Here is a 14,720-nt window from a genome sequence, read left to right as displayed (position 1 = left end):
TAAAATTCAGATTATTTCATTTAACACAGGACAAGGCTTACAATGATGTAGCCCAATCTTTTGAAAAGCTGAAAGACAGAACTGAGTCAGTTGTTTTTGATGTCTGCTCACAGTCCAGGTTCTTTTTCTTACATATGTTCATCAAAACCTCAATACTCAAAACCTCAACCCAAAGCTATAATTACAAAACAGTCGCTGGCATCCCTGTATGACGCTAAACTGAGTAGCTGACCAGACTACTCAGAAAGTACGTCAAATATCCCTGATTGAGTCTTTTCTAAATAAATACCTCTTATATAATAGTTTTTATGTAAATCAAAAGTTTTATGCTGTGAATCAAATTACTTGAAGAAAACTTAAGCGCTGGAGGCTGGAGGAATTTTCACTTTGATGAAACAAAGCAATAAAGGACAATGACCTCTGATCTTTTTTGCAAAAGTACTGGAGTCTTTTCTTTTTGATTCAATGATTTAAAAACACATTTTAAGGTGATAGTTATTCTGGGCCTTTTCAGAATGCAGACACAACGTTTGTTTAAAGTTTGTCTTGCTCTGGTAAGTAAACACTGAATCACTGAAAAGTGGAAAACACAAAATAAAGACAAACAAGGCAAAACCCAAATGACTGCCATTAAAAAAAAGATAACCGTAATCGGAAACATTTCTTCAGAGACAACCCACACCTTTTCCCCGATGTTATAAAGTTTAAAAGCACCAAACAGGCATAAGCAAGACCGCTTTAAAACTGATTCCAACTTGTAAACTTGTTTCTTAAAAAACTAAAAGCCGCTGTAGTTGTATTCAAATGTAGTGCATACAGTAAATGTACACAATGACTTCATTAAGAACAAATTTTATTATGATGTAAGTCTGGATTTCCTGATTATGCCTATGAAGCTGTTTTAGGCCCAGTGTCTCAGCCAGGGAGTGTAAGCTTGCTGAATGAAGTCAACTCCTCCAGTGTCAGAGAGAGATCTGAAGGGCAAAACAGAATAGGTAAAAAAAAAAAAACAAAAAAAAACCTAAAAAAAGCCAGGAAGATTAATTATATTTTCAAGAGTTAAATCTCATCAAACTCACTGTGTTATCCAGTCAGCTGCCATCACTCATCTTCAACGGCCAGGCCTTTAATTTCGTCATTCTTCCTCATCTATGACATGGGCAGACAGTCATTAGCCTTTAATGTTAGATCCAACTATTTTTCCATGTTATTATGACCTTTTTTTCATTATTACTACATGCCAGATCATTCCATTTTAATGAGAAATTTTTCTCAAAGTTATATGGCCACCCATTTGTTGTATACTTGCTTGTCAAGCTGAAACCTTGGTCGATTAGTTTGATTTATCTATATGATAAATAAATAAATAATACTGCTGTGAAAGTATAATTTATGGAAGGTTTGTTGCACTGAACTGCAATACCTAATGTACCTAATAAAGCGGCATCATATCAGTCAAATGCTGCACAATTTACTTCATTGTTAGCATGACTTCTAATCATCGTTTAGGTGGAAGGCTGCCTGCCCTCCATGTTCCACACAATGGATTAAGGAGGTCGAGAGCTGTCCTCAAACTTTCAGCGAATCATTTAGAAATGTACTCATATACTTTATATACATAACAGAATCTGGTTTGCTTTCATTAACTGGATGATCTATCCTTTCCAGCATCTTGACAGCTAATACTGTTCATAAGCAAATATTTGGAACTTTCCTGTTTTGAATACAAATCGTATGTATATTTTGCTTGTCTTATACAGCCAATATTGTTTAAGTTCATTTTATGTTAGCTTGGGGATACTCTTTACGAGTTATATTTTAGCAATATTTAGTTTTGCCATCACTGCAATATGATGAGTTTGTTTTGTCATTAAAAGATATGAATGGACTTCATGTGATCTTCATCATGAAGAGTCTGCAATTAACTCACTACAATGTATTATTTCTATCTTTAATTTCTTTGTTGTTGCTGTTGTTTGTGCTGTTAAAACAGTTTTAGAGAATTTAGAAAAACATAGGGTATGTTATTTTCAGTCACCTCATCCAGCTCCTTCTTTGTCTCCTCCTCCATGCGTCGTATGTCATCCATGGTCAGATCATACCATTTGTCAATCCAGCAGAAAAGCTGTCTGTGGAAGTGGGTAAACAAGCGCTTCTCCACCTGGACAGACAAAGAAATGGGGAGAGGAGAAATTAGACAATAGCTACAGGGAGAAATATAAAAGTCATCTGAAGAAAATGTTTAATATTTATATTATTATAGAGGAATTTCAACTAAAGTAAAATCAATTTCTTTGGTGGAGAAATTCATTTACTGGCCACTAGTAGGCAATATATATCAAAGATGAGATTTTCTTCTTGAAAAAGGCAATGATTTTATACCTTGTGAATCATCTTTTCCACCTTGCCCTGTAGTCCAAACCACTTGAATTCAACAGTGACCAGCTTATAGGCACACATGTGTGGACAGTTGGGGTTGTTAGCAAGTTCTTTCTGCGAATACACAGATGCAGCAATCAGGTAAAAACACAAAGTCTGCAGGCCGTCAAACCGAACAATTTAATTTCTTTAATAAAGTGAGGCACAGTGAAGAGCAAAAGGGGTGTGGTACCTTCCAGTCTGGTCCCAGAGGCCCCCTGCCTGTCTTCTCTGACTTAAAGATGGCTGGATCGTGATCTGGGTTGTACTCCTAAAGAATGAATGCAACCAGTACAGTGATATACAGTGACAAATATGAAGCAGCAGGTTTATACTGTACTGAGTGAATGCAATGAATCTAAAAACCCGGGCTTATTTCTAAAACCATGTCGAGTCTTTGTCCTCACCTTTGGACTTATGCAACTTCTGTCAGCAATGTCAATGTCGACTACTTCAGTGTTGGCCCATGCCGCTTGGTCCAGTCCATGTACCTACAGAAAGGCAAAGTGTAGTGCAGCTGCTTGGTAAAGGTAACGAACACATATCAGACTTCATGTTTGTAAGTACAGTTCAACAAAGATAGCAGTGCGGGACAATACTTATGCTTGTGATTGTATGGCTAATGTTACCCAGTCTTTGTCAAAAATCTAAGATTAAGAGTTCCAGCAAACACAAGGAGAGGATTTAATCACATAAGCTTTAGCTGAACACGAATTGGCTTGTTGTTCCCAATTTCCTCGCCCGATGTATATGCATTAGAAAGGCCAAATGCAGAAAATCTACCATGTAAACCCACAATTGCCTTCATGACATCAGACACTTAAAGGCTGTAGCTACAAGCCGCCGTTAGCTATTTGGCTCAGTTAGCCACGCGGCTCGTAACTTTATTAGCTGACTGGAGTCTGCTTGGATCGTGACCTCTGATTACAGGTGGAGCACTTGTGGTTGCAACAGAGACATCCATCCATCCATTTTCTATACCGCTTATCCGTCAGGGTCGTGGGGGGGCTGGAGCCTATCCCAGCTGACTACGGGCGAGAGGAGAGAGTACACCCTGGACTGGTCGCCAGTCAATCACAGGGCCAACACACAAAGACAGACAACCATACACTCTCACACTCACACCTAGGGGCAATTTAGAGTAGCCAATTAACCTAATGTGCATGTTTTTGGTATTGTGGGAGGAAGCCGGAGAACCCGGAGAAAACCCACGCAGGCACAGGGAGAACATGCAAACTCCACATAGAAGGGCCCAGACCGGGATTCAAACCTGGAACCCTCTTGCTATGAAGCTTTATGATTTATGATTTATTTTGACCATAAGAGAAGTCATTTTTGGAACTTACATTCTCCTGATCCCCCATGTCATCCTTGTGCCACGTCTCAATCTTAATCATGAAATCTTTCATGTATTCATTCTGCAAGCATGAGAGATACACACGATAGGTCAGTCAACAGTCGTATTGTTGTGTGTGTGCACAGAAAGCAAAAGCATTACAGACACTGTGCAATGATGTCTGCACTTAAATATTAGCAACAGTATGACAATCTGCAATTAAGATCACAGATATTAAAATTATCATTTTGACTAGCTGTAATTCCATTGGGACAAGTCAGCATTTCTATCCAAGTTATCTATAGCATCATTCCAACTACTCAAAACAGAAATGTCTGTAATTCAGACTGACTCATCACACATCCCAGTGACAACAGCTGACAATCATTTCACCTTGACAAAACTCTGATTCTTCTGACTTTAAATACATTTTGACTAGACAGAATGAAAGTTAGACATCTCTAAACACAATTCCTTTTAAGGAAACTTGATGATAGGTAATTACAATTATATGATGACTAGTCCTAATTCCAATTCAAGTTATCTAAAATGCTATTCTGTCTAGTAAAAAACATAACTTAAGAGATCTACAAAGCACAGTGTAGATATCTTGAATTGTGAAAAACGGAAGATATCTTGAATTGGAAGTAAGACTTTTCAGAGTTAAACTGTAGATGTCTGTAACTGAATTGAAATCTGTATACACATGACAGTGACATCATTTGTCACCTGAGAAAAGATGATGTGGATATCAGAAATCTTATTTTTGACAAAGAACTGAATTACAATATCTGCAGTTTAATTTTAAACTGTTAACCTTTTTTAAAATTTTGATTTGGGAATTCAAAATGATCAGCCCTGTGATTGACTGGTGACCAGTCCAGGGTGTACCCCGCCCGCGAAATTCAAAATGAAAGAATACTTACTGTAAGAACTGCATCAGAAGAAAAGGCAGATCGTGATGGAAAGAGGATGGATAAGAAAAAGAGAGAGAGACAAGGTTAAGATATGATAGGGATATCAAGCATCAAGCTTACATTTGTGATATTCCACACCACACGCTGTAAATAAACAGATGGTGTTGGTCTTTACTGTACAGTGGGACCACAAGCCACTGAGTGGGAATCGGTTGCTAACCTGTACATGGTGTCAATATTTTTCATTGTAAGCCAAAATGATTTGTGTATGTGGTGGGACTCACTAGTTCGACAATAAGGATACGCATTCCAGGCCTTCTCGTGAACCATGAGAGAACCTTTTGGAGCTATCAGACGAATAATACTTGGCACTTTACTGCAGAGACACAAACAGGAACCACACAAGTATGTACAATCAGTGTATTTTCTCACAGAAGCAGAAATATAGGACACGTTATGTATAATTTAGTAGTTGTTTGTGATATAAACACCCTCAGTTTCCAGTCCATTACATACTTTTCAGCTATAATGCTGAATGTACTTAGATGCTGACAAACTTTTGCTTCCAAAACATTGTGTTTCAAAGGAATCAGTCCTTTTGAGTGGTCTTCTTGTTGATTTAAAAAATTATCAAAGACAAAGCAAGTGCCGTGCTGAATGAGAATTTTTTCACTGCTTTATTTTTAAAGGACTGGTAAATTATTTTATCATTAATACAGTCATTAGCTACAACTTGCAAACCGTTTATCAGAGATGCCTTATTAGAAAGCTATACCATCATGTCTGGGTATTCCTACTACTTCCTATGTGGTATGAGGTATGCAGTATGTAGCACTGTCGAGCTGCCTACGTCTGCAGGTGGTAGATCTTGTGGGTGTACTGTCCCTTCTCTCCATCCTTCTCATATGGCTCGTTGGCGATCACCTGCACACCTTCTCCTCCACCCGTCTCATTCTTACTGGCCTCTGCGACTGCATACAGCTGACCAACTTGGTACTGGAAGGACAAAATAGAAGAGCAAGATTACTGTGGTTGACAAATAAATTTGGACTGTAATGCAGTCAATCAATTTTCTCATGACCTAATAATGTGTTGCTTGGACCTTAGAGACAAAACCTCCAATTTATTTATGTGGTGGTTTAAAGGAAGCTTTCCAGAAAAAGCTAATTGATTCTGAGAATTTGGAAGGAATTACCCTTTAGTGAAAAGCTTAACTATAGTGATAGACCTTTTCCATAATGAATTGACAAATAAAATAAGGTTAGATTAAGGACATCAAAACTGCATTGATCAATACCTTTATTTTAATAATTTATTAATTAATATTGGATCAAATAAAATGTGAAATATGAAACAGCTCAAGGGGGGAAGTCACAGACAATCAGCTCTGTGTAACATTTTAGCATCTTTCAGCTCACTGTTTTGGTTCAGTAGCCCAGCTCAGATAAAGTCACCTCACAGTGTCCGGAGCGATCAGCAGCTAGTTAGCAACAGAGCTAAAAGGATGAATTTCAAACCTACTTTAATCAGGTGATATGTGCTAATGTTACTCTGCTGGATGTGTAATATATCTGGTAACATGTTAGCCATAGAGACAATATGTCTGCTGCTGCAAGTAGCCAAACAGCCTGTTAGTGTAGCTTAGTGTAGTTATCTTGTGACATGTCAAAATGTCAGCACTAAAAAGTTCTACAGGCTCGAATGAATATATGAAGTCGATTATCCTTTTCTAGCACATTTGGATGAATGCAGTTGTTTTTCATTTCCATATCAAAGGATAGCCAAAAGTTATTTTATTTTATCACAGTGAATAAACTCGAGTCGAGCACATGATAAATAAAAAAAACACCTCACTTGCTTCAATATTAGCTTAGCAATGGCTGACTTTGAAGTCCAGTGATCAGTTCAGTCTTTGAAAAAGGGGATTCAGAGGATTTCTTCCCCTAAATCCCATCAAAAGAACAACTTCTGTATGAAATGTTCCCCATAGTGCTTTGATATTTCTGAAAACAATAGCGCATTAGTGTTGTTTTGCTACTATAATATATGGACAAAAGTATTGTGGGCGCACCTCTTTATTATTGAATTCAGTCATGGTATGGGCCAACGCTACTCTCAATTCCCAATACTTTTGTCCAGATAGTGTATATAACTGCTAACTGTGCAGTATAACTACATAAACAATACCGCAATACTAACCCAAGAGAGAAACGCCAGAATGGAAAGACAAGGTCAATGACCCCTGTCAAGACTGAAGTTAACTATTTATGGAAATGACTGCAAGTTAACCATTCCCCTTTAACTGTCCCAGACACAGACTTCAGCACCAAAAAGCAGCAGAGTAGGCCTTTTGTGGACTTTTTTCCTGTTTCTTCCTCTTCCTTCTCCTTCAAACCTTTCCTGAGTCAGGCAAATTGCTGTGACACTGGAAAGAGTGACTCATATCGCTGGTTCTGTCAGCCTGACCAGACCCATACACTCCCATTTAACGCACACACACACACACACACACATAAACATACATGGCTAAGATACAAATATGAAGCAACTACACTTTCTGTGTTTGCCAGCATTTGTAGTGGAAGAATAACAATGCTGCAGTCAAAATGCACAAAGGTTTCACCAAGTGTTCAATATGATTATAAAATGTTGACAGTTGGTGAGACCGGCAAGGACACATCTGCTGTCATCTGCAGTTCAGTTGGAGTTAAAATCAAGCCATGCCCTCTTCTCCCTGAAGACAAAGCACCAGCACAAGCTAAAAACCTATCTTGGCGTCTGTGGATGCTCAGGCTTGCTGCTGTGAGTAGGGACTCAGGAATGTGACTTGCCATGTATAACCAGTATGTCTTCTCATTGACAACAACAGTCAGACGTAATGCAGACCTTTATGAGCAACTCAGGAGTGAGAAGACGGCATTCGGCTACAAATAACAAAGAGCCAGAGCGTCAAAGGATGTGGTCATAAATACTGGACAAGACATGCTGAGACAAGGTGCTCTGTCTGTCAAGTCTGTCAGAGAAAAAGGAAACTTGCTGGTTCACATCATGTGATTTACTTAAAACAAGGTGTGGACTCTGAATAAAGGTTGTTTTATGTATAATGAGAACAGCAATCACTGGGTTCAACTCTTACACTGTATTTCAGTCCTATTTGAATAACTGCAGGACTGCTAACTTGACAGCAGTTAGCAACAACAGCATCACCCAAGTGTTGTTGAACTTGTTTGAAGTCATTATTGTCAACAAACTCTTCCATGCAGAGCTGCATAGTAACTAAATACTTTGTATTCAAATGCATTATTCCATTACATATTCCAAAACTGAATGATGTTGTATTCCGTTACATTACTTAAAATGTAGGAATACAAGTATCTGACTGTTTCACTTGGCGGTTAACTTTTAAAGTACAAATAAACACATTTCCCTGCAGGAAGGTGCCACATTGATGGATTTTCGGGTGACGGAGTTCGGATGAAGTGCACATTGAACAACAGATCTGCTGCTCTTTAGACATTCATGACAGAAACAGATAGGAGAGAGACAGTGATGTAATGTGGTTAGAACATTTTTAGCCTATAATCTGACCTCACACCCTGGACACTGTGATTGGCTGGGGTCTGCAAGCCCACTACCCAAAGACTGACACTCAGAAATGTCCCCAGCGCAGCAAAATAACAATAAAAAGATAATACACACACTTCCACTGGCTCATAAGTGATGACTGAGAGGTGATGTTGATGCTTCAGCTATGCACAAGCATATGCTGACATAATTTAAACAGTTTTCTAAATATATCCAGGCATACACTGGCTGTACTGTGCTTGCACCTTTGCATATCATAAGAGTGGAGTACTGGCTTTGGTGGAGGTATGTGCTCTCCATGTGCCCTTCAAATTACAGTGTGTTGGTATGCGTTCAGTGACTTTTCTGTTATGGCACTTGTGTGCAGGTTGTTAATTAGAAAGAAGAAAAAATGTCCTATTGTGTGTTCCTAGGACTGTTTTTTATTTTTACCATGGTATCAAAAGAGATATCAGGTATGGTTATTTTTAGAGGTAATATTATATTGTATCAAGGTTTAAAATCCTATTATGATAACATCCTTAACCAGGGCTTAGTTTGTCCAGACTGGAACTGCCACCTGTTTGATTAGATCCAGCAAGTCACTAGCCACTATTAAAACCAGTACAAGAAATTTTGCATAATATTTTACATTATCTGTTCTGTCATGTTTTTAGTTACTCTCCAATTGCCTACTGTTGATGCTTTCTAAATCTGATTTGAGGAAAATGAAAGAGACAGATTTCCTGAAATCTGTCTCTTTCAGGTCACACATGACACTTTTGTGTATGTCACATAAGCTAATGTTATGACAATTTAGATCAGGAGACCTTTGCTTTTTGGTGTTTTGGTTAAGATCACTGTGGGCCTGAAGGCTAAGCAAGTATGTGCTGTGAAAGAGTATGATTTTGGTTAAATTAAGGGGAGCATGCGTAGGTGCAACATCGTTCCTAGTACTGAAATGGAGAAGAAGAGATCAACTGACAGACAGACAGAACATGTTACTCCAAGGGCTCTGAATGCAGCATCGCATATGACCGGACAGGCAGATTAATGTCACAGACTGCAAAGCCCATCCCTTGACATGACTCTTGCTGTTATAATTGTGACAGTTAACCAACAGAGTAATCCAGCTGAAAGGGATCAGAGGAAAAGCCGGTCATACAACAAATGGTTCAAATAGCTTAGTGAAATACTTGCTTCCACTTTGTGTTAAGCAATGGGAAAACAAAGTACTGTGCTGTACAGAACATTTGGACTGAAATGCAGAATGAGCCAACAACAAAAGGGGAAAGGTTCACATAGGCTGAACCCGCTCTCTTCATCACATGGCAGTAGGAAAAGGTATAGTAGATTAAACACAGTTAAAAAAATTCTGGATCTGATAAGGTGGTAGCCACTTAGTGTACTCTGTGCAAAATCTGTTCTCCCTTAATCATTTACAAAGGCAGTAAGTTCAGATGCATGGTGATAACTGAAATATGTTGATCAGCGGTCTAGAGAATTTAAGACAGCATTCCAGCAAAGAAAATGAAAGAGTAGCTACCATCACTGAATGAAAAATGGTAAAATTTCATGGACTAAAACAGGAGAGCATGAATCCCATGATTTAGACAAAATCTGTGGTGAAATGTGGACTTATCCAAATCAAAATGGCAGTAGATAGCAGAGCCTGCGCTGTGCTGTCCCACACAACCGGCTGCAACCCCTGCCACTCGCTCACCCCTCCCCACAGCACACAGGAAGAGGATGTGTATCTGTTCTGTGAAAGACAGCAGGCCCAGACAGCCTGTCCTAAAACCTGTGCTGACCACCAACTTGTCATAGTTCTTCACTGGAGCTGTGAGAAGTCCTGCTTCAAAGCTCCATGATCATCCTGGTCCCCAAGAAACCGACAGGCTTTACGCCTATTGCCCTTGCATCTGTGGTCATTAAATCCTTTAAGAGACTGGCACTGGACCACCTGAAGGACATCACGGGCCTCCTGCTGAACCCCCTGCAGTTTCCCTACTTGCAAACAGTCAACATGACACTGCATTACATCCTGCAACACCTTGACTCCCTCAGTCACATGAACAAGGATCCAACACCATCATCCCAGAAGTCCTCTGCTCCAAACTCACCCGGGTCACTGTGCCATCCCCTACCTGTCAGTGGATAACAACTTCCTGACAGACAGAGGACAGAAGCAGGATGTCAGGAGAAGCTTAACAATACTGTGTCTGGTGTGGAAGACTTTAAGTTTCTGGGATCCACTGTCTCTCAGAACGTGTGGGCATCTAACACTGACTCAGTCAGCAGAAAGGCCCAGCAGAGGTTCAATCTTCCTCGGGGCCTGCTGATCCACTTCTACACAGCGGTAATCCAGTCTGTTCTCTGCTCATCCATCACTGTCTGGTTTGGAACGGCCACCAAACAGCAAACCTGGCCTCCGTTCAGGAGTTATACACGTCCAGAGTCAGGAAACATCACTGCAAACCCAACGCACCTGATTCAAACTACACCCCTCTGGTAGGCTCTACAGAACACTGTGCACCAAAACAACCAGACACAAGAACAATTTGTCTCCACAGGCCGTCACCCTGACGGACAATAAACATCAGTGTATAAATGTGTGTAAAAGGGTGAATGTGGCAAGTGATGTGAAGCGCTCTGAGGAATCAACAGACTGAAATTGCAATAAGTACTATATAAATACAAGTCCATTTACCATTCGTCCTTGTTCTTAGCTGTGTGTCTATTTCTTTGTAAGTAGACTGAACAATACCAAATTCCTTAAGTGTCCGTAAGTGTTCACATACTTGGCCAATAAAACAAGTTCTGACTGTAACTGTCGACAGTCTCGGCTGATGAGACCTAAACAGCATAGAGAAAAGGGGGCTGCAAATGAATATAAGCCATTTTGCTAAATCTAGACCTTTGACTGGGTATATTAGGTTACATTGATGTCAGCTGTCATGAATGTTCCTGATAAAAGTCCTTACCTCCTCCACAGAAATGGGCAGGACAATTCGGCTACAGGGGACAGAGAGAGAGACAGAGACAGAGAAAAGACATTAATTAGGGCAAAGATATCCTAGTCAAAGACAAAACAGACAAAAACTTAATGACAACTGCATTGTTGACCTACAAGAAATAGATGAGGGTATACAAGTCTTCATAGCAATAACATTTTGTCTTCAGATTTAATTTACAGACAATTTCTTCCTTCTTTAGAATCAATGAGATCTTCCAGGTTGTTGTTTCAAAGCCCCCTCCAAAGTGACAGAAGACTACAACTGTTTTCACAAGCTGGGCAGCGCCTCTTTAGACTTCATGTGTTAAGTCAGACTCTAACTTCACATGCAAACTCAAAAGACTGTCAGAGGTGTGTTCCCTTAACCAATATGAAGTGAGGACACACCTGAACCTTCAGTTAGAGGGTGCGGGTTTGATTTCAACACGCATGAGAAATCTGACTTCTTTATGTCACATGGAAAACCATCTCTCAGTGCAACTATAAAACAGTAATCAGTGCTCACTCAGCTGGCCTACAGAGGCGACTGTCATCAGCAATTAAGACATGGCAGCTCAGCAAGGACCTAATGAAACTGCTAATGACTCTCAGCACTGAGACGCAGCCATAAAAACAGCAACGATAACTTTAAGGTGTTCTTTCTGCTCACCATTCCTGTAGAATAATGTTCCGAGAGAGAATTTGAATCACAACACTGCATTGAAAAATGCATTTAGACTGACTGATTTATAGTGTTACATAATTAACGGCCCACACTCATATGAACCTGAGAGAAGAGGAAGAGAAACAAATAAGCCCGGAACGCTGAAAACCCTGCATGTGTGTGTGTGTGTGTGTGTGTGTGTGTGTGTGTGTGTGTGTGTGTGTGTGTGTGTGTTTGTGTCTGTTTCATGTGTCTAGTTGTGCCTTGATACAATAGCCAATTAATGGCCATCTGTTGCCAGTCTAGCAAGGCCTGAATATTTCATTAGAACAGATCAAAGTGAAAGAGGAGCCTTCTAGGGATGAACTTGATGGATGGTGTGAAGAAAAAGTTATACGTAAGCCTGCACTAGAAACACATTCAGAGCCTTTGAATGTACCTTTGCACCCATACGGTCAGATGACAGCCAGCTACTGGATTTTGTTCAAGCAATGATGTTCATATGACATAACAGAAGTCATTAAACCGCCCGGCTCAGGAGTTATGAAAATGTAAAGTCATGCATTCATTCATTCATTCATTCATTCGCGGCAATCAAGTTCTTTGAGGAGAATGTGCCACACTGTGTTATGCCAGCGTAATAAACTTAGGTTAATAAGCCCCAATATTCAAACTCCGTCCATACATTTAACAATTTTAGACGGCTGTCCTGATACATTCCCGTGCATTCTTTATGAAATGTAAATTCAAATCTTTTCTGATCACTCGAGGGGAATTTTCAATTTCGGCATATATAAATATCCCTAAGAATAGATGTCAACGGAAATGTATAACTTTGAAAGGTGTTTCAACGCTCTCGAAGTTTCCCTCTTCCTACCGAATTACAGTGTAATGTCGGCAGGTTAGTTGACCAAGGCCGGTAGCCGCAGTGGGAGATACGGTGCAGTTACACCGCTGTTTCAAATATACGGCTCGACCTACCTATGCCGAAATGGCACTTATTCTCAGAGTGTGCACTTTCGCCAACAACCAAATAAAATTTTAATTCCTAGACCTTCTTTCTGAGAGTCCCCAAACTGGAGTTCAAACAACTCAACCAAGCTAATCACAGGAAGGCCACCATAAAGGTTCAAAAACCGTAGCCTTAGCGCGATGTGAAATACTTTCTGAACAACAGCAGCATTATCCCGGCGGCCACCTTTCCTGTCTAACAGTCAACAATTTGTGAAAAGTTTTACCGAGAAGCCGAGCGACAGTGACAGAGTCTGTTTCCTCTTATCTGATTAAATTACGAAATGATACTCACAATTCTTTAATCAGCATTTTGACTATGCCTCCTTCAGAAAAAGCAGCATATGAGGAAGAAGGAACCTCTGAAAAACCTTCCTGAAACCTGACAGAAGCCGGTCGTTCAACGCTTGACGCTTTTTACTCGGGAGTTTCTTCCTGAAAGATGCCGTTTACTTGCGAAGGGGCGCGGCTACAACTTAGCAGGAGACACCCACCTTTACCTTTTTTTTCAGGTAGCCGAATTTGATGTTGCGTTCAGGCGCAGCTCGTAGACCATTTCCAAGTCTTTCCAAGGTGTGATAATCATACCTCATGGCGATAATAAAATATAATAAAACTAGTTGGTAGTTGGTAAGTGGACTTTCTTTATCAGCCTCAACTTTGACATTGATCTGTTATAGTGAAAAGCAGAAAGAATCACGTGCCTCCTCATTTGCAGAGGGGACTTCGCGGTTCACGTGACACAAAGGACCTTATTGTGTGTGACGTGAAACTGATGGAGATTACAAGATCCATCCATCCATTTTCTATAACGCTTATCCATCAGAGTCATGGGGGGGCTGGCCCTATCCCAGCTGACTACGGGTGAGAGGCGGGGTACACCCTGGCCTGGTAGCCAGGGCCAGACTCACAAAGACAGACAAACATACACAATTCCACACTCACATCTAGGGGAAATTTAGAGTAGCCAGTTAACCTAACGTGCATGTGGAAGGAAACCCTGAAGAAAAACCCACACCGGGAGAACATGCAAACCCCACACAGAAGGGCCCAGACCGGGATTCAAACCTGGAACCCCCTTGCTGTGAGGCAACAGTGGTAACCACTACACCACCATGCCATCCAAGAGCACAAGATAACCCACAGTTTTATTTAGCTTTCCTCACAATTATTTACAAGGAAGTGCACATCTCCTTGTTTTTTCAAAGGGTGGAGCATGCGTGTTTGTTTGACTGTGTGTCTATGTTAACGCCCCAGTGTGGTCAAACCAGTAGGCTACAGGAAGAAACTTTCAGCTCTGGTTTAACCTGTCCATCATAGGCAGTTTAAGACCACTCAGGAAGTTCCTCTTTGAATCTGAAATTCTGAGATTGCTGTTACCCAACAGGTTTGTCTGCTATGTTGTCTCACATATCACTTATCTATCAAGCAGGTAATGAATTCTATTTGAATCCACAGATCATGATACACTATAAAGACAAAAGTATTGGGATGGGGTTGTTTTTCAGGGCCCCTTACTTCCAGTGAAGGGAAATCTTAATGCTTCAGCATACCAAGACATTTTGGACAATGCTATGCTTCCAACTTTGTGGCAACAGTTTGGTGAAGGTCCTTTTCTATTCCAGCATGACTGCAATGCACAAAGCAAAGCTCCATAAAGACATGGCTGGATGAGTTTGGTGTGGAAGAACTTGACTGACCCACACAGAGTCCTGACCTCAACCCCATCCAACACCTTTGGGATGAACTGGAACAGAGATTGTGAGCCAGGCCTTTTAGTCCAACACCAGTTTTTGACCTCACAAATGCTCTACT

At 40.4% G+C, this 14,720-nt stretch overlaps 1 protein-coding gene across 1 annotated transcript; it reads right to left on the bottom strand.

The window, feature by feature from the left end:
• Positions 1-836: 836 nt before the first annotated feature.
• LOC124059354 (phosphatidylinositol transfer protein alpha isoform-like) lies at positions 837-13,365 on the bottom strand. Its single transcript, XM_046389274.1, has 12 exons — positions 13,201-13,365; positions 11,220-11,250; positions 5,522-5,667; positions 4,956-5,047; positions 4,681-4,688; positions 3,765-3,836; positions 2,826-2,909; positions 2,612-2,689; positions 2,383-2,493; positions 2,039-2,161; positions 1,080-1,149; positions 837-974 (listed from the first exon to the last, which is right to left on the bottom strand). The coding sequence occupies exons 1-11, from the start codon at positions 13,215-13,217 to the stop codon at positions 1,102-1,104; spliced, it is 810 nt and encodes a 269-aa protein (XP_046245230.1). The 5' UTR covers positions 13,218-13,365; the 3' UTR covers positions 837-974; positions 1,080-1,101.
• Positions 13,366-14,720: the final 1,355 nt, after the last annotated feature.

The sequence above is a fragment of the Scatophagus argus genome, chromosome 5 (assembly GCF_020382885.2).
Source record: "Scatophagus argus isolate fScaArg1 chromosome 5, fScaArg1.pri, whole genome shotgun sequence".
Taxonomy (NCBI): Eukaryota; Metazoa; Chordata; class Actinopteri; family Scatophagidae; genus Scatophagus; species Scatophagus argus.
The sequence above is the reverse complement of the archived record's forward strand: the minus strand, read 5'-3'. Positions and strand labels throughout refer to the sequence as shown.

What these genes read in the sequence shown, in the direction of transcription:
- LOC124059354 (XM_046389274.1), bottom strand. An exon ending in GAAGTTGCATAAGTCCAAAG is followed by an intron (nt 2,690 to 2,825) that starts GTGAGGACAAAG and finishes TTCATTCTTTAG; the next exon opens with GAGTACAACCCAGATCACGA. An exon ending in TGGAAAAGATGATTCACAAG is followed by an intron (nt 2,162 to 2,382) that starts GTATAAAATCAT and finishes TTGTCTGTCCAG; the next exon opens with GTGGAGAAGCGCTTGTTTAC.